At 64.2% G+C, this 22,142-nt stretch overlaps 2 protein-coding genes across 10 annotated transcripts; one reads left to right on the top strand and one right to left on the bottom strand.

Moving 5' to 3' along the window:
* Positions 1–595: 595 nt before the first annotated feature.
* Positions 596–4,404, bottom strand: TMEM80 (transmembrane protein 80). 6 transcript variants are annotated; one of them, XM_037163052.2, is made up of 5 exons: positions 4,110–4,220; positions 3,547–3,566; positions 2,786–2,879; positions 2,608–2,700; positions 596–1,544 (listed from the first exon to the last, which is right to left on the bottom strand). In XM_037163052.2, the coding sequence occupies exons 1-5, from the start codon at positions 4,126–4,128 to the stop codon at positions 1,339–1,341; spliced, it is 432 nt and encodes a 143-aa protein (XP_037018947.1). In that variant the 5' UTR covers positions 4,129–4,220; the 3' UTR covers positions 596–1,338. The 6 variants fall into 6 exon arrangements, with proteins under 6 accessions (XP_037018947.1, XP_037018945.2, XP_037018948.1 ...); XM_037163050.2 differs by having other exon boundaries at positions 2,786–2,858; positions 3,274–3,566; XM_037163053.2 differs by lacking the exon at positions 4,110–4,220 and adding an exon at positions 3,885–4,099.
* A 426-nt stretch (positions 4,405–4,830) lies between these two features.
* Positions 4,831–22,131, top strand: DEAF1 (DEAF1 transcription factor). 4 transcript variants are annotated; one of them, XM_037163048.2, is made up of 12 exons: positions 4,831–5,134; positions 7,018–7,115; positions 8,965–9,094; positions 9,366–9,512; positions 9,889–10,028; positions 10,426–10,491; positions 11,840–11,966; positions 12,275–12,403; positions 12,837–12,965; positions 14,551–14,798; positions 20,797–20,886; positions 21,724–22,131. In XM_037163048.2, exons 1-12 carry the CDS (start codon positions 4,846–4,848, stop codon positions 21,826–21,828), a joined length of 1,698 nt encoding a protein of 565 aa, XP_037018943.1. In that variant the 5' UTR covers positions 4,831–4,845; the 3' UTR covers positions 21,829–22,131. The 4 variants fall into 4 exon arrangements, with proteins under 4 accessions (XP_037018943.1, XP_037018944.1, XP_037018942.2 ...); XM_037163049.2 differs by having other exon boundaries at positions 20,800–20,886; XM_037163047.2 differs by lacking the exons at positions 20,797–20,886; positions 21,724–22,131 and adding exons at positions 15,320–15,476; positions 15,615–20,361.
* Positions 22,132–22,142: the final 11 nt, after the last annotated feature.

Raw genomic sequence — 22,142 nt, forward strand, 5'->3', positions numbered from 1 at the left:
CGAGCAACCAGAGGGAGCTCCGCCTGCCTTCACCTTCCTGAGGCGGAGCCTGTGTGGCAATGTGGGCCCACGTGCCGGGATGGGACAGCCTTCTGAGCACTGTCTTCTGGGGAGGAGCCCCGCCCACAAGGAGGCCGTAGGGGCCCTGGAGAGTCAGCTGGGTGTAGGCCACCTGGAGTCATCGTCCTGAAACTGTGGCCAAAGGGAGGGGTGACCTGAGGGCACAGCCCAGATCCTCGGTCTGGGGTCTCCCCGCCTGTGGGCCAGGGCCCCTGTGGCGGGGTGCCCTGCTCCAAGTTGCCTTGGCAGCACCAGGGGCGGTGGGGAAGCAGGTGCCCTCTCTTCCAGGGCTGCAGACATTCAGGGCCCAAGCCAGAGGTCCTGCTCACCCCAACCAAGGACAAGACTCTGTGTGGCCCCTGCCCCTTGCTGAGACCAGTCCCCCTCACGGCCCAGGGCAAGCCTGGCCCTCCAGCCTCTGGGGAAACCGCTCTGGGTGCCGGACCGGAGGTGCAGCCACCCAGCACACTGGCCCTTGTGCTGAGGGGACACAAGACCTGGGGGAGGCAGGTGACTTAATGAAGAAAAACTCAGAGAGGTATAAACACTTCTTTATTTTAAAAATACAGCGCAGAGAAACCACAAGTCCATTGGAACACATCACTCCAAACAAGAAACAAGTAACAGGAACAGAGGAAGGAAAGTTAAGAAACAGGATCAGCTCACAGACCTGGATTCTCACCGCACCATAGCCCCTCACAGGTGTCCAAGGGTCAGTCCCTGGGGGCAGGGCTGTGGCTGCGAGGAGCCCCACCCTGGGGCCGGCCCGCCCCACTGCCTGTTTTCTTCTGGAGCTGTTAGAGTAGCCGAAGACCCCAATCCCCTGCCCCACTCACACAGCCATGTCCCACCGTGGGGACATGTGGACACTCAGGGTCGCAGAGACCCCACAGAATGCTGTGCCGCAGGGGTCCTGGCTGGATGGCCAGCGTCTGGGCACACCCTCAAGAAAGACAACTGTGGACACCATAGGAAGCTGCTCCCCTGGGAGGCGACAGGGCCAAGCCCACTGGCCCCCTGCTGGCTTGCAGCCACCCAAGGGTTGTCCCAGGCCAGTCCCTGACCCTGGCCACAGCTGTCCCCAACGCCTCGCTCCACACTTTGTTCTGTCCTGGTCCTGCCCCGAACTCGACTCACAAGCCACTCAAGCCACAGGACCCCATTGCACAGGGCTGACTGATGAGAAAGGGCCCCGTCCGTGGTGCCACAGGGTGGGGACCTCGGGGACCCCCCGCAGTGCTCCCGTCCGGGGCATCCTGGGGGCCGCAGGTCACCTGTCTAACCAAGGAAGGCAGCGATGGCCACCACCTGCAGGACGGCCTCCAGGCCGTGGATGGCCAGGAGCGTGGCACTGAGGACCGAGTCTGCCCACAGCACCAGGGTCTGCCAGAGCAGGAAGTAGATGGACAGCAGGACACTGGCTCCCGTGAGGACCAGGCTTGCGGCCAGCGGCCCCTCAGCCTCCGTCAGGTTGCCCTTGGTGCCTGGAGAGCAGAACAGACAGTGGGGGCCAGGCTGTGGGCACGTCCAGGGGCGGGCCTGCAGGCCATGGGCCAGCGCGCAGGCCTGCGGCCTCAGGATGTCCAGTGAGAGACTGCCCTCCAGGACTCAAGAGTGTCCAAAGGCAAACCGCACAAGGGCAGGGCTCTGGGGAGAGGGGTGCAGACCAACCGCAGCTCTGACCTCATCCCGGTCTCTGGGTCAGCCGTGGGGATGGGGGTCTGGCTCCCTGAAACCTACCCAAGTGCGCTCCGACTCCTTCCCTCATTCCAAGTGAACCAAGGGGACTTTGTTTTAAAATTTCCACAAGTATTTTACTCCTGGGGCTAAGGCCAGTCTGGAAATTCAACACGTGTTTCACAGATGGATCAGTCCTGGAACATGCTCATCCAAGATGCTGAGAGCTGACCACATGTGCCTGGTTGCTTGGGAGGGGCGGGAGGGGCAGATGCCCGGCAGTTCTGTTGCTGCTCACCATGAGGCCCGCCCCTGGCACAGCCTGGGTCTGCGACAGGGGCCACTGAAGCCCAGGGTGCTCAGAAAGAGGGCTGAGACATCAGTGCTCTCGTGCCCGGCTGGGATGTGCCAGGACCCTGGTGAACTGGCAGAACACACAGTGATTGCTGTGCCAGTGCACGTGTGCCTGCCGTGGACACGCTGGACAGATGGGACTGGAAGTCCTGCCCCCGGAGGTGAGACAGGGGTGGGTAGAGGGCAAAGGGCACGCTGTGCTTCTGTTCGGAGCCTCCCACGCCCCCACCCAGACTGGGGGGGGGGGGGCAGCCCAGGAGGTGAGTGTCTTGGCTCCAAGGACAGTGTTGTTACCCAGCAGCTCTGCTTCTGACAGGAAGCCTCTCTCCCAGCAGGCTGCACGCTACCGTCTCCTGAACAAAGCTTCTCAACCAACTACTTAATAGTTAATGACGCTGTAAGGCGAGGCCTGCAGGCAACTGGCGGAGCACTTAAACCCAGCACCTCGAGAGCCACACTAGCAATGAGGCCTTAGAGGGTCCCAGCAGGTACACTTTTCACAGTCAGCCAACTCACCAAGGTATATCCGGGGTGCTTCCAGAGTCCCCATCAGCAAGAGCAGGGCCAGGTCGAGGGTCAGGTGATCCTGAGGGTAACTGAACACCTGGCCTGCAGACGTGGGCAACAGGGCAGAGCTCTGGTTACAACAGCAGCAGCAGCAAGTGACAGCTCCGCCCGCCACACCCCAACTCACTTTTATACGCTATCATCAGGAGTGTGGCCAGGAAATGCAGGGTGGAGCACGTCCCACCCAGGCACAGCAGCATCTGCAGGGGCACCGAGGAGAGCTGGGGCACTGTTAAGGACTCAGCCCGGCAGCCATGCTGCCCCACGTGCCTACCCCAGGGCTGGGCAAGAGGAGCCGCTGGACCAGGACCTCAGCCTCAGCCAACACACAGGAGCAGCTTAGGTGCTCACGGGGGCCGCGGAGTCTGGCCTGCTGGGCATCCATGAATATGCCCCCTGGTGTCACAGAGGGGTGGCGGCCCGGACCTCTCTTCACAGGGACACCCTGGCTCAGAGGCAGGGTGCTAGGCACAGCAACCTCTCAGCCACTGCAGGCGGGGCAGCCACAGCACCCTGACCGTGGCTCTGGTGACAATATATAGAGGGAAAAGGGGATTCCGGGTTTTTTCAAGTAAAATACACTTCTCTCCTTTTGGGGAGCAGTTAAATACCCACCACCCACTTTCCGGACCTCTGCACACTTGGCCCTTGTTCATGCCACAGGAGGCCTACGCATCCTGCACGCGAGCGGCTCTCCCTCCGGGCCCTGGCGACCCCACCAAGGGCTCGGGAGCTGGGCAAGCAGGAGGGGTTGGGGCCAGCGCGCTCTGCTAGGAAACCACACCGCCTCCATCGCTCCCGCTGGCAAGTGGGATTGTGCCCAGAGCTGGTAGAAAAGGGGGTCGGGGTTCCGGGCCGTGGAGAGCGGGAGCAGCAGCAGGAGGATACGGCCGCGGAGGGGGCACTCCCTGCAAGAGAAGCGGCGGACGGTGAGGCCGGACCCCGCCCCCCGAGATGCTCCGCCGGCCTCGGGACCGTGGACACGACCGACCCCGGCCTCGGCCTCCTTGGGTCGCAAGGAGGAAGGGAAGCCCACGGTTGCCCGGATGCTAAGCGGCCCTTCTCCCCAGGCCCTGCAGGGTCGCTAAGCAGAGCCGCCCGTGAAAACAAGCTCCATCCCTGCGGCCCGCACACGTGGCCGGTTCTCACGCCTGCACTGGCACCCCGTGCTCGCCCGTGGCCCACAGCATGGGGTAGGGTCGCCAAGCCCGGGCTGTCCACGCTACCGGCACGAAGAAGGACGGCCTCCGGGAACCCGAGCGGCGCGGGAAGACAGGCGGGAAAACCGACTGGAAGGACCCCCCACCGAGACGCCACGGCGAAACGCCAGGCCGGTGGCCCGTCCCGCTGCAGCGAGAACCCACTCCTCCCGGGATGACCTGCGCCTGGGCACTGGGCCCCCGGGTCCCAGACCCGAAGGCTCCGGGCGGAGGGATCGCCGCACCCCTCACCTCGCCGTCCTGCCGCCATCTTAGCCCCGCCCCCCAGTCCGCCAAGTTCCCGGCAGCCTCTCGGCACCGCGCCGCTCGCGTCCCTTCGGCCATTTTCGCCTCTGATCCCGAAGGGGCCCGACCGTGCCGCTGATCCAGAGTTGACTCCGAGCCGCGGCTGAGACCCGATTAGACAGTCCGGCTGCGCTCGGGCACTTTCGGAAAGGAGGGGGAGGGGAGCCGAGTCTGGGAGGACCCAGGTTCGGGCGCGTTCGGCTCCGTTCGGAAGAACTCGGCTCTCGCTCGCGGCGTAGAGGGCGGAGCTTGTGGCGCGAGGCTCCCTAGCTTAGGCCGAGCTGTGTCGGTGTTCGGCGAGCTTCGGGCCCACGGTCGGCCACCTTGTGGGCCGGAGACGACGACGGCCCCGGCCTCCTAGGCGTTAAAAAAGGCCGGCGCAGGGCCGCTCGGAAACGCTCGTGCGGCCTCGTACCAATTCGGACAGCCTCGGCTCCGTACTTCGGGCCTCTTCGGCCCTCCTCGGCCCTCCTCGGTTCCGGACTCCTGGCCGTCGGCTTGGCTCGACTGGGCCACTTCGTGCTGGTTCGGCCTCTTCTCGGGCGGCCTCGGCTAGGCTCGGCTAGGTTCGGCTGGGCTCGGCTCGGTTCGGGCGGCCTTCCTCGGGAGTCGCGCTTCGGGCTCCATCCCGGCCTTCGGGCGGCCCCGGCCATCGCCTTCGGGCGGGCTCGGCGGAGTCCGGATGGAGGATTCGGACTCCGCCGCCAAGCAGCTGGGCCTGGCCGAGGCAGCGGCGGTGGCGGCCGCGGCCGCTGTGGCGGCGGCGGCCGCTGCCGCGGCGGGGAATGAGGCCGAGGAGCCCGTGCTCAGCAGGGACGAGGACTCGGAGGAAGACGGTGACTCGGAGGCGGAGCGCGAGACGCGGCGGGTGACGGCTGTGGCGGTGATGGCCGCAGAGCCCAGGCACATGGACATGGGCACCGAGACTCTTCCCGGCCCCGACGAGGCTGCTGCGGCCGCCGCCTTTGCAGGCAAGTGCCACGGGCCCGCGCCCTCCCGCACCTGACCCGCGCGCACCTGCCACGCACACACCTGCCCCGTGCATACACCCCCTGCACACAGCTGAACGACCGGCCCACACCTGTCCCTGCACACCTGCACCTGAACCCCCTGCATCTGCTGTGCATATACCTAGAACGACCAGCCCATACCTCTGCACACACCCGCTGCACTTATGTCACTTACACCTGCCTTGTGCACACCCCCTGCACCACACACCTACCCTGTACAAGCCCCATGACCAGCCCGCCCATCCTCCCAGAGAACCTGCCCCACACGTACCCTGTGTGCCCCGTCGTTCCTGCACGCCTGCTGTGTGTGCATGCACTCCTGCTTCCTCAGTCCCTTTTCCTTGTGACAGTCCTCCCTCTCCTGTTCAGCACTCTGCACTTTTTCTGGAACCTTCTCAGCACCTGCCACTTGCCCTACCTGTCTTGTACATCCGTCCTGGATGCATGTGACACCATGGTATGGGGGGTGAGGTCAGACGTGGATCCTGTCCTGGAGGAGCTGGAGGGTGCCCTTGGAGAGTATGGTGTGGTAGTGCCACAGCCGAGGCGCTGTCCCCTGAGGTGCTTCACAGCCTTCAGAGCTGGACAGCAGCTGCCTGGTCCCCATGTGTGTGGACCTCTGTGTGTGGTCCTGGCATGTGTGGCCCTCGTGTGTGCACGAGGGTAGGTCTGCTGCGCACTCACTCTGGTGTTCATTGAGTGCCGTGGGGGGCTGGGTGGGCCGGGCACCCCTGCTCTGCACGTGGTTGTTTTGGGGTCCACGGAAAAGCAGGGAAAGGGTTCTGTTCTCATCGCCAGACTCTGGAGTAACATCGGGATTCTGGACCGTGGAGTTTTTCTTCAGGCTTTTCTCCTTTCCGCACATGTTTTTCCAAGTGCGGAAATGTGGCGTCATGTATCATGATGTCAGGAAGGTGTACTGACGTCACTTTTTCCTGCAGACCTTTATGGTTGTGTTGTGTGTGCACTGAAGCGGTAACGCTCTCTGCTGCCCGCCGCACAGGTCCGGGGACCCAGTGCCCTTGGTGGCCGTCTCCTTGGCGTGTGTGGTCCCCATGTGTGTTCCTGGCATGTCTGGCAGAGAGCTCCTTGCGTGGTCTTCAGACGCAGTCACCTCGGCCCATGGGCTCTGGGGGACAACTGCAGGCAGCCAGGGGGTGGGCAGGACAGGGATGAGCTGCCCGTGGCCGTGGGTGAGTGGGGGTTGGTGGAATGTGTGGACGTGTTTGAGGGGGCGTGGCTGAGCACCTCCTGCGTGCTGGACAGCCCCGCACGGGGTGTCCCGGAGTGCTGCATGCCCCCAGGAGGTGCTGTCCTCGGAGGAGCTCTCCAGGGCCGGTTCCTGAGCTGAAGGGCGTGGTCAGAGGGAGGGGCAGAGCACAGGTGAGGGAAGGCTTGGGGGAGCCCCTGGCTGAGTGGGGGGAGGGGAAGTGTGGGGCAGGTGGCTGCAGCACACCTGTGTGAGGACTGACGCTGCAAAGGCTCAGGAACACCTGGGGGTGTTCGTGGAGGTGCAGGGGAGGGGAGGGGCCCCAGAGGGAGGGGCTGGGAGGTAGGAGCAGGTGGGGGCACCTGTCTGGCTGGCGGCTGTTGCAGGACATCCTGGTTTTCTCCCAGAAGCTGGGGTGGCTGGCAGGGCCTGGGGACCCTGGACAGGCCCAGCGGGTGCAGGGAGGGGCCCTCAGGGGCCCCTCGCTGTGGTAGGAGGGTCTTCCCTGGTGGGACGAGCTGGTCAGACAGTGGTCTGGCAGTGCCGGTGAGGCCTCTGGGTGAAAGGTTGGGGGTACAGACTCCTGCCCCCCGTGGGCTCCAAGGGCGCGCTGAGCCGGGCTCCCGTGTTGCAGAGGTGACCACTGTGACGGTGGCCAACGTGGGTGCCTCGGCGGACAACGTCTTCACCACATCGGTGGCCAACGCCGCCTCGCTGTCAGGACACGTTCTGGTAAGCTGCTCCGCCGCCAGCGCAGGGCCGGCCTCTCCGCCCCGGTCTGGCCTCTGCACTCGGCCACTCCCTGGCAAGGGGGTTGGAGCTGAGGAGCCCCCTGCCGTGAAGTGTGGGCAGGCAGGGGGACCCGTCTGAGTCCTGGGGTCAGGGGACAGCGCCTCTGCCCTCCTGGCCAGGAGGACGCCCAGGGTCCTTGGGGTGGGAGCATCCTTCCAGGGGGGCCCTGCCCTGCCCACTGTCCTGGTCACGCAAGGTTTGGAGGCCCTGCCCCCACAGGCCTCCCCCTGCCCCACCCCCACCAGTCACAGCCTGCTCCGCACCAGGGACCACCCACCCCTTCACCACGCAGGCAAGTCCCCTTCCCAGTGGCATTTGCACCCAGTCAGAGCCCACCTGTCACTGCCACATTGCCTGTTTTTCTCTCATAGCTGAGGCCTTCTGTGAATGGGGGACAGCGTGGTCTCCAGGCAGCAGGTGCCAGGGCTGGGCGGTCTCCAGAAAGGGGAGTTTCCTGGGGCCTTTGCCTTGACGGTCAGGGTTCTTTGAGCCTCGATCACACTCCCAGGACTCCAGGCGCCTGTTGGCCAAGTCACTAGCATTGGATGGGCCACAAGCAGAGCCCCTGCTCTGGGCAGGGGATGGCAGTGAGGGCCCGTGTGGGTGCAAGAAGCTCGGCCCAGCCCTGGCTGGTGTAGCTCAGTGGACTGAGTGCGGGCCTGTGAACCACACGATCGCGGTTCGATTCCCAGTCAGGGCACATGCCTGGGTTGCAGGCCAGTTCCCAGCAGGGGACTCACAAGAGGCAACCATACATTGATATTTCTCTCCTTCTCTCGTTCCCTTCCCCTCTAAAGATAAATAAGTAAAATCTTTAAAAAATTAAAAAAAAAAAAGAAGCTCGGCCCATTTCCACGGGGGCTGGGCTTGCAGACTGACGGCCGAGCCCCTCCTCCTGGCAGCGGACGTCCCAACACCTCAGGGGGCCGGGGCAGCCGAGTGGGGCACCTGAGTGTGGCACCGTCTGTGGGCTCCGAGGACGGGCCAGCGGGCCAGAACCCGAGGGTGGAAAAGGACATCAGGGAGGGGCCCCGCCTGCCACCTCAGAGATGCTTTGTGCTTGAGGCAGGGGCCCTGGGGACACCCAGCTGCGCCCCGACCCAGGTCCCCGAGCGCAGGCCAGGCTCACACTCTCGGGTGGAGTGGGGTCCCTGCCACTCCCCCTGACTGGGGGGCAGCGTTTGCAGACGCCAGGTGGCTCTCACTAGCCTTGGTTGGTTTTACCCTCTCAACCTAACAGCATTCGACCACCTTGGACCACCGGGTTTGGGCTGGTGCCTGGAGGCCCCGAGTCACCCCCGGTTGCCTGCGTCACCCCCAGTTGCCTGAGCGGGTGGGCCTCAGCTCGGGCAGGGCCGGCCTGGAGGGGTCGGCAAGTCTCAGATAGACGAGACGCCAAGGTGCGGTTGGGCAGCCCTGCTCTCTGGGGTGCGAGCAGAGGTCCCTGGATGGGAAACGGTGTGGGAAGGGGGTCCTGGGCCAGGCTTCTGGGAGACCCCCTCAAGACCTGTGCCCGTGGGCGTTCAGGTGCTCCTGCCGCCAGGGTTTCATGGGACATGCTGAGTCTGTGGCTTTGACACGCTGCCTCGAGCGCTTGCTCAGGGCCACAGACTGGCGCTGTCTCTTCCCAGGGGTGGCTCTGTGTTCAAGGCTCAGCGCCGTCTTTGGAAGAGGCCGGGGGTTGTGGCAGGCATCCCCTGGTTGGCAGGAGCTTGTCCCACCGCACCAGGTGGCCTGCCCACGGCCCCAGAGAGAGAGGGTGTGACGGACAGGACGCTCTCCCCCCCAGTCCGGCAGGACCGCTCTGCAGATCGGAGACGGCCTGAACACGGAGAAGGCCACGCTGATCGTCGTGCACACCGACGGGAGCATCGTGGAGACCGCGGGGCTGAAGGGGCCCGCCGCTCCGCTCACCCCAGGTAGGGCGTGCCCGGCTCGCTCCCCAGCGGGCGGGGTCCGAGGGACCGTGTCCCAGGGGCCGTCCTGCTCGTCTCCGGTTTGGAACAGCACGTGTTCTACAGCGTCAGCAGGGAAGGGGGCTTCAGGGCCGAGGCAGAGCTCCCCGGAATGGAAGGGGGCGTGCCGGGGGCGCCGGAGTGCCCGCCGTGCAAGACCAGCTGAGGTCACTGTACCTTCTGGCGTCTTCCGGTGCTTTTGAGGCCTGTCTCTGTCCAACGCTTTCTCCTCCAGGTCCCCAGTCCCCTCCAACACCCCTGGCTCCTGGCCAAGAGAAGGCGGGGAGCAGGTACAACTGGGACCCGTCGGCGTATGACAGCGAGCTGCCCGTGCGCTGCCGGAACGTCAGCGGCACCTTGTACAAGAGCAGGCTGGGCTCAGGTAGGGCGCCGCCTGCGAGTGGGAGACCCGCCTCCTGCCCACCCTCCCCTGCCTGCCGGGGCCCCGTGAGCCAGTGAAGGACACAGGCCATGCCACAGGCTCCCTGGGGAGGGCTGGGTGGCACCACAGGCAAACAGAAAGTGCAGTGACCCTGGCGGGGGTGGGGGGCAGCTTGCGTCCTGGCTCAGCACAGTGACCCAAAGGCAGTGGACCCTGGAAGCAGGTAGGCAGCTGTCGTGAGTGCGGTGTGCTGACTGTGGGCGGTGCTGCAGATCCAGCAGACTCGCCCCAGCCTGTGGGGTCAGCAGTGGGGCCAGGCGAGGTATTGTGGGTCTGGACGGGAAGCAGGAGCAGACCGCTGCCCTTGCTGTCCCAGGTGGCCGGGGCCGGTGCATCAAGCAGGGGGAGAACTGGTACAGCCCCACGGAGTTCGAAGCCATGGCCGGGAGAGCCAGCAGCAAGGACTGGAAGCGGAGCATCCGCTACGCCGGCAGGCCGCTGCAGTGCCTCATCCAGGTGCAGCCACGGGGCCCCGGCTGGACTCCCACCGAGTGCCGGCCCCTTGGGCAGGTCACTTGACCTCTGTGTCACTCAGCCTCCTGATGCAAACAGGATGATGGTGGCGTTGCCTCCATGGAGGACTGGGCGAGGAGGCAGTTGCCCTGAGTTTCCAGAAACTCCCTTGGCATCAGCCCCCTCTGAGAGGGGGCTTCTGGGTGGTCTCTGCAGCTTAGCCCCCTGGGAGTTAGTTAGGGAGGGGCGCCTCGGAACTTACTAGAAGGAGAGGGGTCTGTCCCACCACCAGCCGAGGCATCTGGGGAAGGGAGCACAGGACGAGAGGGTCTGGAAGTGGCGGGATTCGTCGCTCTAAACAGACCACGTTCAGAGCGAGCGCGGTGCCTTCTCGTCCCAGGACGGGATCCTGAACCCTCACGCCGCCTCCTGCACCTGCGCCGCCTGCTGCGACGACATGACCTTGGTGAGTGGCCGGCGCCTCTCTGTCCGAGCACTGTCTTCACAGCTGCTGGGCTCCTTTGTCCCCGTGTCCCTGGCTCCCCTTCGGACCACCCAGGGGGTTGCTACCAGTTTCCTGTACAAATCCAGTTTTCGCCCCTGGCCATGTGGTGTGAGTGGTTGGAGTGCCTCCTGCAAACCGGGAGGTTGAGGGTTCGATTCCCAGCCAGGGCCCATGTCTGGGTTGCAGGGGCTCTGTCCTCCGTCAGGGCACATGGGGAGGCGGCTGGTCGATTTTCTCTCCGTCCCTCGCCCTCTCTCAAATCAACCAGCAGGTCCCCGGGTGAGGACAAAAAAGCTCTGTTTCCACACATCACTCTGGTGGCTGGTACCCCAGCTGGGGCACGCCAGTGGCCCCTGAGTGGTTGTTCGGGGGACGCTGGCTGAAGTGTCCTGGGAGATGGAAGGCTCCTGTGATGTCACCTGTTGCCCCCAAAACAGACCCTTTCTATTCAAGAGTTTACTTATTTACTTTTAGACACGGGGGAAGGGAGAGAGAAAGTGAGAGAAACATCAGTGCGTGCTTGCCTCTCGTGTGTCCCCTGCTGGGACCTGGCCCACAACCCAGTCCTGTGCCCTGACTGGGAATTGAACCGTTGACCCTTTGGTTCGCAGGCCAGCGCTTAATCCACTGAGCCACACCAGCCAGAGCCAGACACTTTTTTTAATGACAGTATCTCGTCAGGTCAGGAGTGTCGATAAAGATGTGGACATTTCAAAGGGAATCAGATGGAAATTCTAGAATTGAAAGCGGACTTTCTGCCTGGGGCCGCTAGACGTGCCCCCCAGCAGCTTGCGGCCACGGAAGGGTGTGGTCCTTTCTGGCGCTTGGGGACCATCAGCCAGACGGTCCTCCCTGAGGATCTGGGGACTCGCCCCGGCAGCCACTGGGCCTGGGCCGCCTCCCCAGGGGCCGAGTTGCCTTCCCCGTTCTCCTGTCGCTTTCTCGTGTCGTGAGCGGCCCCAGTGCCCCTTCCTTCCTGTTGGGGACAAGTGTCTGCTGCCCCTTCTGGGTGGCGGTTCCTTCTCTCCCCTTCGCCTGGTCCCCACGTGTCTTCTGTCTCCTGGGCATTCCTAAACTCGCTGTACGTCAACGATACCCTTCCCGGTTTTCTAGCACCGTTATCCATACATTTGTGAAAGTACCTTTGCTGTCGTTTTAAGGAATTTGGGGCCTAAAGAGGGGGGGCTCTGAGAGCAGCTAGCCTCCTGCTGGCTTCTGGGACAACCGGAGACGGGCCCCACTGAACCCGTGGACGGTGTGAGGGCCACGTCCACACACAGCGTCTCTGTGTCACCGTGCTTTCCCCCAGAGTGGTCCTGTCCGGCTCTTTGTCCCCTACAAACGGCGCAAGAAGGAGAACGAGCTGCCTGCAGCCCCAGGGAAGAAGGAGGCCACCAAGAACATCACGCTGCTCCCGGCCACCGCCGCCACCACCTGTGAGTCCCCGCGGCGGGGCTCTCCTTTCCTCAGCGTGCCACTGCCATCACCCCTCGGTGTCCCCTGTGGGTCCCGGTTTCATGGGTTCTGCAGGGCCGGCAGGCCTGTCAGTGACCCCGCTCCCCTGCCCTGCCCGCACCTCGGGGACAGGCCCAGTCATCGCCCCCGAGGCAGCCAGGGTCCCCGGTCTCTTACGAGTCCTGGCAGACGTGACAGCAGTGTGTGCAGTGTCCTCACTCAGGCCTCGGGCTCCCGGGGTCCTGCTGAGGCCCCTGCCACATGCTAAAAAGCGCTTCTGGTTTTCCAGTTACTGTGACCCCCTCAGGACAGATCACTACCTCTGGCGCGCTGACCTTCGACCGGGCGTCCACTGTGGAAGCCACTGCGGTCATCTCGGAGAGTCCAGCGCAGGGCGACGTCTTTGCGGGAGCCACAGGCAGGTTGTGTTGGCCCTGCCAAGGCAGGGCCCCCAGAGGGTCTCAGCTGGGGCAGGGAGCCCTGTGGGTGCCGAGCAGGCGTGAGCAGGGGTGGGGTCAAGGAGCTGTGTGGCCCTCAACCTGGAAAGCTGCCCGGTACCGACCTGGCCGTGCACCAGCACTGCCAGGAGGAGATGGGGCGCCCAGCGTGTGGTGTGAGTGCTCCGAGCCGCACTGGGGGCCGGGGGCGGGGAACTGGCCGCGGCAATGACTGTGCTCTGTTCCCGCCCAGTATGTCCCACATCTGCCACTCACACGATTCAGAGCCACACATCTCGGGAAGGCCCCACTCGGCGGAGGCTCCCCTGGGACAGCGCGGGACCCTGAGTGATCTCACGGCTGTGCCACCAGCAGCGGGGTCACCGGGCCACCCTGCCTCTTTCTCACCGACAGTGCAAGAAGCAGGCGTGCAGCCCCCGTGCAGAGCCGGCCACGCGGAGCCCCACTACCCTGGGTTCCAGGACAGCTGTCAAGTCGCGCCCTTTCCGGAAGCTGCGCTGCCCACCGCTCATCCCAAAATAGGTCAGTGTGGAAGAGCTGCTCACGCGTGTGGGTGGTTGTCCTTGGCCTTGCTCCCCTTGAAGGAAGTTCCCGGTGAAGGAGGGTGTTTGATTTTCTCTGTGGATGCCGCGTATCGGGGCCGTGCCCACTGCGGTGTGTCAGCGCCGCCCGTGAGGACATGGCTACACCCGGTCCCCGTGGGGTGTGCGGGGTCTCAGCGACCCGAGAAGGCAGCGGCCCTGCCAGGCCTGACAGGAAGGCCGCCCGTCTGTCCCCAGGAGGAGCTGGCACCAACCTCGATGTTTCCTTTCCGGCTCCACACACGTTTCTGCCTCCACACTCACGGGGGGGCCTCGTGGTCCCCGGTGTGGGCCTCCCTGCGTGCTGTGCGTCTCGCAGCTGCAGACGAGGCTGCGGTTTCAGAAGCCCGTGACCGCAGTGTCGCTCGCTTGTTCCATTCTCTCCTTCCCCACTTACACTCTGCCCCACTCAGGTTATGCTGCTCCTGCCCTCGCCCCACGGTGCCACCAGTGCCCAGGGCCGGGCCTGGGGCCGGAGGATGCCCCAGGCTGGTGGGGCTGGAGGTGGCCCGCTCCCGTGTGGTCCGTGTGGGCCACCTGGCGGCCTCCTCCTTGGTTTCTTCCTTTCAGTGTGGCCTTGCTGTCCCCTGTTTCATTCTCTGGCTTGTAACCTGTTTCTGTCGTGATTTTGTCCCAGACTTGGCTTATTATCCTTGAGCACTCCCCTCCCTTCTGGCACAGGGACGGTGGGAGGTTAGGGTTGGGTCTTCGGTTCCACTGGGAGCCCTGGTCCTCTCAGCGGGGCGGCGATGGGAAGCCCAGGTCTGGCCAGGCTCCCGCCGGCCCCAGCGAGCACCACGTCCGGGACCTCACTCAGGCTGGCTTGAAACGGGGTGGGGCGTGTTGACAGCAGGACGCAGGCTCTGGCCACACACCAGGGCTTTTCTCTGGAAGGCACACACCCCGTCCCCCGCCCCCACCGGGTGGCCCGTGCTGCTGCTGGTGTACCCCCGTTCCCAGGCTGGCGCTGCGCCCCAACTTCCTGCCCGGACCACAGAAACCGCGGGCGCCCGCACACCCTCCTTCCATCTCTGTAACTTCGGTCCCGGGCCGAGAAACCGTGGTCGGGGCGCCCAGACCTCTGCTCCTGCGGAGTCCAGCCGGCAGGCTCCTGGGCTCCCTCTGACCGCTCACCTTCTACACAGCGGAAGTGGCGTCAGTCGAGGGTAGCGTGCACCCCTGTGCGGGGCGCGCTCAGTCCAGGGCCGGTGGTCGCGTGCTCACCGCCAGAGTGCAGCGCCCGACAGCGCAGGCTGGGCCCCGACCCTGCCGGGCCCGTTCCTGAGATTGTTCCGGAGCCGCGTTCTCACCACTTCGCTGTCCTCTTGGCTGGTCCTGCGGCGGCTCGTGGCCACGCTGCCCCAGCACCTTTTGCCCGAGGCTCGTGTCTAGCGTCCCTCCGTTGGGTGCGCTTTAGAGTGGGCCCACCACTCCGCCCCCTGCCAGTGCTGGGTGGGAGTGCCTGGCGGGGGCGCTGGGACGCCGGAGCCGAGCTGAATCGGGCTTTTCTCCACTGGACGTTGCAGTGCTGACCTCCCTGCCGGCCCTGGCGGTGCCGCCCTCCAACCCCACCAAGGCCGTCTCTCCCTCGGTGGTCAACGGCCTGGAGATGTCGGAGCCGCGGAGCTGGCTGTACCTGGAAGAGATGGTCAACTCCCTGCTCAGCACGGCCCAGCAGCTGAAGACGCTGTTTGAACAAGCCAAGCAGGCCAGCTCCTACCGAGAGGCCGCCGCGGCCCAGGCCCGGGTGCAGGCGGACACCGAACGGAAGGAGGTAACCGGCGCTCAGGCGGAACCTCGGGGTCCCGGTGACTAGGGTGCGGGTGTGGCCACCGCGCCAGGGCCCGGTCAGGGTCAGAACGGTGTGGTGAGCTGTGTGGTGCCACTGTGCTCCATGTCCAGCGTGGGAGACGCTGGGAGTCGTGGGGTGGGGCCGGGGCGCTGGGGGCTCCTCTGGAAGTGCGGTGCACGTGGCTGAGCGTCCTGTCTGGCAGCCTGCTGCGTTTGGGTTTGTAGGCAGAAGTCAAAGTGATTTCCTTTTTCAAAAATCTTTTCTAAAGTTTATTGATTTTAGAGACAGAGACACTGACTTGCTGTTACACTTGCTAATACATTCGTTGGCTGATTTTCTTTTAAAGATTTTATTTATTTTTAGACAGAGGGGAAGGGAGGAGGAGAGGAAGAGAAACATCAATGTGTGTGGTTGCCTCTCATGTGCCCCCAACTGGGGATCCAGCCCTCAACCCAGGCACGTGCCCTGACTGGGAATTGAACCTGCGACCCTTTGGTTCGAAGGCCAGGACTCAATCCACTGAGCCAAGCCGGCCAGGGCTTTTGGCTGACTCTGGTGTGGCCCTGACGGGGATGGAAACCACCACCTTGGTGTGTGAGGGCAGCGCTCAACCAACAGAGCTACCCAGCCAGGACTCAAAGTCTCTTCTGGCAAATCTATGTAAGAATAATTTTTCACTCATGTCTACTTCTCCTGGATCAAAAGAAAGAAGAGCTTTTAAGGTTCCTCATTTTCTAAATGACTTCTTGATATGTGATTAACTGTTCTCTTTTTAAATTTTTTATTTTCCAATGACAGCTGACACACAGCATGGCCTGAGTTTCAGGTGTGCGATGGGGCGATTGGACATCCCTGCACCTTGTCAGGTGGCCCCCGATAAGCTGCCACCCACCTGGCCGTAGCACTTCGTTAGCTTCCAAGGAAGATAAAGGGTGCTTCCGTGTCTAAGGAGATCACTTAAAATACTTAATATATTCCAGCCTGGCTGGTGTGGCTCAGCGGGTTGAGTGCTGGCCTTCGAACCAAAGGGTCGCAGGTTCGATTCCCAGTCAGGGCACAGGCCTGGGTTGCAGGCCAGGCCCCCAGTGGGAGGTGAGTGAGAGGATGTTTCTCTCCCTCCCTTCCCCTCTCTAAAAATAAATAAACAAACTCTTTAAAATACACATATATATAATTCCAAACTAATACCTACTCGGTGCTGAATTTTATGGGAAAGAGAAAAAGCGAAAAGGACCACCGAGAGAGACCCCCGTTTATTTGGACCGCGTGCACCCTGAGAGCAGGCCTCGCCCTCTGTGCTGCCTGGGTCTGGGTTTCCAAGCCAGGAGCCGAGTCTCCGGGCGAGTCCTCGGCCTTTGGGTGGACGCCCACCGCCGGCAGACCACCGCCAGCCTGTCCGCTGTTCAGGGCCAACCGCCGTGAAGCTAAGATTTAGAAATAACAGGAGGACGGGAGCAGCTGCCAGGGCTCTGCCGACGGAGAAATGAAACCGAACCGACAGCGGCTTCAGCCCCTGGGGGCGGCCAGAGGCACCTGACTGGGCCGTGGAGAAGTGAAACCGCCGGCCACACACAGGCGGCCGCGGACCGGACGGGCTCTGCTGCTTTCCGCGGAACCGCCTCTTGGCCAGTTAGTTACATGGGGACATTCGGGGGCAAGGTGCTCGGAGGGAAAATAGCAGCCACGGTCCCGACTCCTGCACCACGCCAGCCTGGTCCCCGGGACCCCAGGAGGCACCTCCCACCTGCCCCCACTCCGAGGAAGCCTGCCAGTCCCCGCGTTCAGGGAGAACCCCGTGCGGGCCTTTCCTAGGCCGGGCAGCAGGCCGAGTGTCCACACTGCTCTTCTGTGTGTGCCGTCTCTGCCGTGCCCCCAGCTGCCACCTGGGGGCCTCTCTTCCTTCAGTTCACGGGATGTTTCCATCACGTCCGCAGCGGACCAGGCCCTGTTTTCCTCTCTCCACCTGTCCATCATTCCCGGGGGTCAGACGTGGTGCTGTGTCGTGGGGGAGCCTGTTGGGCTCAGTGACCTCCCTCCCCCGAGAGGTCGGATGGGTCCTGGAAAGCGGGTAGGTTCCTGGCTGGTGCCCTCCCCACCCCTTGGGGGCGGCCTGTGCCGGCCCCTCAGTCTGCCCCTCCGCCCATGGCGTGTGGCCTTCCTAGGGTTCGGGGAGACCCTGGGACAGCAGCCCTCGCCCCCGACGTGCCGAGACTCCTCTCCGCCAGGCCGAGTCCCCTGCCGGCACTCCGTGGCTCCTGGCCTTCCGACAACTGATTCTGTGTCCCCGAGTGGTCATCTGGGCAGGCCCGCCTGGCGTGGGCGGCTCTAGCACGGCCGGGGCGGCGGCCCAAGCCCCCTCCCGTGTGAGCGTGGCCTTGCTGCTGCTCGTTTGCCATTTGATGGCTAAATCCTGGACGCACCGATTTTCTTCCAGATGTTTCATTTACTTCTAGAGAGCTGGGAGGGGAGGGGCGGAGCGTCCACCTGCGGGTGCCTCTCGCTGCCCCCCACCAGGCGCCTGGCCACAGCCCAGGCAGGATCCCTGACTGGGAGCCCAGCCGGCGACCTCCTGCTCTGGGGGGCAGTGCTCCGCCCACTGAGCCTGGCGGGTCAGGGCTCTGATCACACACTTCAGACACATCCCTAACACGCCAGATGAAAGCTCATGGACATGTTTTCTGGGTGGAAGTGTGATCTACACCATAAGATTCATCCTCTTAAAGTATGGGGCCGCACCATCACGTGGTCCACTCCCAGAACGTTCCATCACCCCCAGCCACCCACAGACAGCGGGTCAAGCGGCTCTGCAGATGCCGGTCGTGGCCTCTGCTGTGGCGTCTCTCACTCGGCACCACAAGACCCGGCTCCTCCGAGCGGCGGCCAGTGGCAGAGCCTCGAGCCTCCACGCAGCTGCGTGACGGCCCACTGTGTCGACCATCCAGGTTTCTCGGGTGGTGCCGGCTTGTTCCTGCTCTGAAGACACTCACGTCTCGGGCGGGTTGGGGCCTGTGGGCCACGCGACGGCCATACGTCTGCCTCCTTCTCAGGGTGCTGCCAGCCTGCTTTCCGTGTGGCTGTGCTGCGGGCGTCCCGGCGCCCCACCCCACCTGCCGCCCCCTGTGCTGTGGCTCCGCCGACCTGGGGGGCTGTGGGGGGCGTGTCTCGAGGTTTGACTTGAGTCTCCTCGAGGAGCACGACGCTGAGCGTCTCCTCCGGTGCCCGTGGCCATGCGTGGGCCTTTGGGGCAGGGTCTCCCCAGATCCTGTGTGCACTTGAAATGGGGTAAAAGAGTCAGTGTGATGTAGCAACTGAGGTTGTTCACTGCTTCCATAGATACCACTGCTCACCCGTTACATGGCAGGGACTGTTCGGATGAACACACCTTGGTGGCTTTTGTAATTCCGCCATGAGCCAGAGATTTGGGGATCACTTTAAAGGGTGGGGTGTAGATCACACTTCCAACTGCTGCCATTCTCACGGACATGAGGTGTAGACCCCCTGTGGGCTGTTTCCCTCCTGCCCCTCAGCCCAGGTGTGCAGGGGACACTGGCCAGCTGCCCGGCTGTTCATCTGTCTGTCTGTCCGCAGGCTCCTAAAGGTCAGGGAAACCGGCCTTCACACAGCTGCCCCGGGTGTTTGGGAAAGAAAAGGAAGGACTTTCTGGCGCGTCTTCTGACTCAGGTTGCAGGTGGAAGCATGTTGGGAACAGGCCCTGGGTTCTTATTAGAATGACGCCTGAATTGGGGGGGTGGAGCCGCATTCCCCCCCCCCCCCGGGGTGGGGGGGACACGGGCCAGACAGACAGGGCCAGCTGCCCTGAAATCTGAACTTCTCGCTGCTGAGGAAACGAAAGGGAAACGTTCCCCACTGTTAGTTCCGCATTTCCCTGCACTGGCCCTTGACCTCTCTCTCTGCGAGGTTTACGGTTTAGGAGGCGGCCCCCCCAGCAGGCCTGGAGGGTGGAGGGTGGCTCAGGAATGTGGGCCGGGCCCCAGGTGCGGGTGCAGCACTGCTGAGCCAGCCACCGTCAGCTGCTGTCATTCTCACGGAACAGCCCCAGCGCAGCCACCTCCCTTCTCAGAGGGTTCAGAGCTGATTCCTGTGACAGTGGCAGGTGGCAGGCCACCATGGCAGGGTGCTAGTCAGCCAGGGATGCGGATGTGGCAGCGTTGGAGGTCCCCGAGCAGAAGGCCGGGCTTGGCATTTCATTTGTAATTTGATGCATTTCTCAGAGAGAAACGTGGCAGGAAACCCCTTCTCCCTGAAACCCCCTGCGGGGGGCTGCCCTGCCCTGGCTGCAGCGCCCCAGCCTGTGGAGCGGCCTGGCCGCCTCCTCTCCCTTGCCGCCCCGGACGCACTGCGGCCTTCCTGCACTGTCTGCGGACGCAGACGAAGGCCACGGTGTGCTGGTGGCCAGCCCACAAGGGGGCGTGGCGGGGATGCGGATGGTGACCCGAGACTGGCCTGGGGGCGGCGCGCACACGGCACAGCGTGCAGATGGTGTCTCAGAGCTGCGCCGCTGAAGCATGCGTGTTTCCTTAACCAGTGTCACCCTAATAAATTCAGTAAAAAAGGAAAACATATATGAAAAGCTGAGCGCGTCAGCCAGGGGAGGCCGGTGAGACGTGACCGTCCTCATCCGCGTGATGCTGCCTCGCACACAGGTGAGGACGCGTGGACTCGCCGTCCACTTGCTGTGGCGCGGGGCCCCTCGGGCGTCCCGGCAGACCGTGCGTGCAGGCGGGCACCTGCCACACTCAGCGCCGCAGGTCCTCTTCAGCTCCGGGGGCAGGTCTGGGCTCTGGCCGGGTGGGCCTCGGCACCTGGACGCTCCGTTCGTGTGGAGTGAGGGCTGTCGGGGTGACAGTGGACAACTCGGAGGCCCCCTCTCTCCAACCTGAGCTGTGTTCTAGGGGGGAGACTCCCGCCATATCCCACGACCATGAGGGGAGCAGTGACCTGGGACGCAGGCGCAGCGCCGTGGAGAGGGTGCTTGAGGTCCCGGCGATTCCCACGCGCGTGCGGAGGGGTTTCTGCCGCGCAACCAGGGCGTTGGCCCACATGAGAGCAGCTTTCCGCACCCGCGCCCCCGGAGGACAAGAGGGTGCGTTTGAACTGTCTGTCTTCGGCGCCCTTTGCAAAGCTTTGGGGTTGCGGAGGCGAAGCTGACAGCCGAGGGCGATGCTGCCCCGGGGCTCCTCCCACAGCAGCGGGGTCAACAGCCCCGTGACCTTGACCGGCTCCGGCGCAGACCACCCTCCTTCGGGCCGGATCTTGTTTTCTCCTGGAGCGTCTTCTCGGAAGTGGGGCTCCTCGAGTTTCGTCCCGTTTTCTGCCCGGAGCGCGCACTGCGAGGTTTTCTGAGTGGGAAGTGTTACTCTGCTCGTGGTGAGGGCAGCGTCATGCAGAGAAGGCAGCTGCGGTCGGAACAAAGCCCAGAGCTGCCGCCTGCGTGTGGGGCTCAGGTTCGGGGCAGGGGCGGCACGGCAGGGACGGGACAGGGGCCTCCCGAGCCCGGTGTGCTGTGCCCGCGCCCGTCCCCACCTCTGGAGCGGACAGCGAGGCTGCCATCTGCACGTGTCACCAAGGCCATGTCCCCAGGTCTGCCAGGGACAGCACGCTGTGGGCCTCAGTCGGCCGCGGAGAAAAGCTCCTGTCACGTCGTTTAAGGAAATAAAGTGCACATTTCCGTGAACCGGTGGGCAGAGGGCTCGGAGTGGGGGTTGGCGACGGCGTGTGGGCTGCTTGGCACGTGCGGACCGCAGTCCGGATGTGTCCTCCCGGCCGCTGGGGCCAACTCGCCCCCGACGGCTTTGGGAGTTCTGCCCCAGGCTTGGCTCTGTGCACGTGGTGGGAAGGAGGCCAGTGTTTCTGGAGGTGACAGGAACCTGCAGGCGGCGCTGGCAGCGGCACAGGCACCAGGGTCGGGGCCCTGCCGCCCGCGCTGCACTGCGCTGCGCTGACGGCTCTGTCCTTGCAGCAGTGCTGTGCCAACTGCGGCCGCGAGGCGCTGAGCGAGTGCACCGGCTGCCACAAAGTGAACTACTGCTCCACCTTCTGCCAGCGCAAGGTAGGGCCCCGTGGGCCTGCGCCCCGTTCCCGCGTGGTGGTGGGCGGGCCCTGCTCACTCTGCCCTTTGACCTCAGGGTTGGCGCCCCCAGCCCTGGGGGCCTCACAGTCATGGGAGTGGGTTTGCGACCTTCCGCGGTGAGGAGGTGAACAGGAGGTTTCTGGGAGCCGGACGGCCGCCTGCCTCAGGGGTTCGGGTCTTTCCACAGCTGGGGAGGCAGCTGGGGGCGGTGGGGCCTCCCCGCCCAGGGCCTCACCAGCAGCGGTTGGAGCCCTGTCCAGTCTCAGTAGAAACCCTCAGGGCGGGCGACTGAGCAGGACCAGGCACAGCCCTGCAGTCCTGACCAGCCGGCCTTTCCGATGGAAGCCCTCGTCCAGGCTGCACGCACTGGTTTCAGTGCTTCAGGGCCGCCTGTCCTCGTCATGTCACTCTGTGCCACACCCTCACCTCCCCCTGTGCCCAGGCCCCTGGCCATCCAGCCTCCTGAGAGCCCTGGTTCAGGCTGAGGGGGCCGCCATGGTGCTCAGCACCCAGTCCCCCCTGGAAACAGGCCACAGCAGCCCCTGTCCCCAGCCACCTGGGGGCTGCAGCTACCAGCCTGGGCCCAGCTCCCACTGCGTTCTCGGTTTTCGGAAATTACCAGCGGCCCTGTGGGCAGCAGCATCTGGTGTAGCTTGTTCCCTGCACCTGCGGCTCGATCCCGGCCACCGGCCTGTGAGCCGGCCCCGCAGGCACAGGACAGCGAGGCCGGGCCTGAGCGAGGGGCCCAGGGGTGGGCACTCCTCGCTGCTGCTGAGCTGGCAGCTCCTGGTGACACGGGCGTGTCCTTCCCGGCAGGACTGGAAGGACCACCAGCACGTGTGTGGCCAGGCAGCAGCTGTCTCGGTGCAGGGGGACGAGGTCCACGTCGCTGAGAGCGTGATAGAGAAAGTCGCCGTGTGAGAGCCTGCTGGGCCCCGTCTCTGCGGTGTGGCGGGGCCGTCGCCCACCCGGGACCCCTGGAGGCTACGGGGGACATTGAGATGTGAGGAAACTTGCTGGCCAAGTTACAAACAGACTGGAAGTGGCCTGTGCCCTGCAGAACCGCTGCTGCCCCGAGGCCTGAGGGAGGGGCGCCGCAGAGGACAGGCCACCCCACGGTGCTCTTTCATTCTTGGATCACGAGGGTCTGGCCTTACCCACAGGTGTGTTGTGTTTGTAACACGGGTGTACATATGTGTGTCTCAATAAAGCCGGTGTCCCTGACCTACCTGGGT

Source organism: Artibeus jamaicensis, unplaced genomic scaffold (assembly GCF_021234435.1).
Source record: "Artibeus jamaicensis isolate MK-2021 breed Jamaican fruit bat unplaced genomic scaffold, CSHL_Jam_final scaffold_537, whole genome shotgun sequence".
In the NCBI taxonomy this organism is placed as follows: Eukaryota; Metazoa; Chordata; class Mammalia; order Chiroptera; family Phyllostomidae; genus Artibeus; species Artibeus jamaicensis.

Bases quoted from the DNA above. Each gene is read 5' to 3' on its own strand.
- TMEM80 (XM_037163050.2), bottom strand. The intron at 2,701-2,785 runs GTGAGTTGGGGT...CCACGTCTGCAG, and splicing joins CCTGATGATAGCGTATAAAA to GCCAGGTGTTCAGTTACCCT. The intron at 1,545-2,607 runs GTGAGTTGGCTG...TCTGCTCTCCAG, and splicing joins AGCACCCCGGATATACCTTG to GCACCAAGGGCAACCTGACG.
- DEAF1 (XM_037163047.2), top strand. From the start codon at position 4,846: ATGGAGGATTCGGACTCCGCCGCCAAGCAGCTGGGCCTGGCCGAGGCA. The intron at 9,095-9,365 runs GTAGGGCGTGCC...TTTCTCCTCCAG, and splicing joins CGCCGCTCCGCTCACCCCAG to GTCCCCAGTCCCCTCCAACA. The intron at 10,029-10,425 runs GTGCAGCCACGG...TTCTCGTCCCAG, and splicing joins CGCTGCAGTGCCTCATCCAG to GACGGGATCCTGAACCCTCA.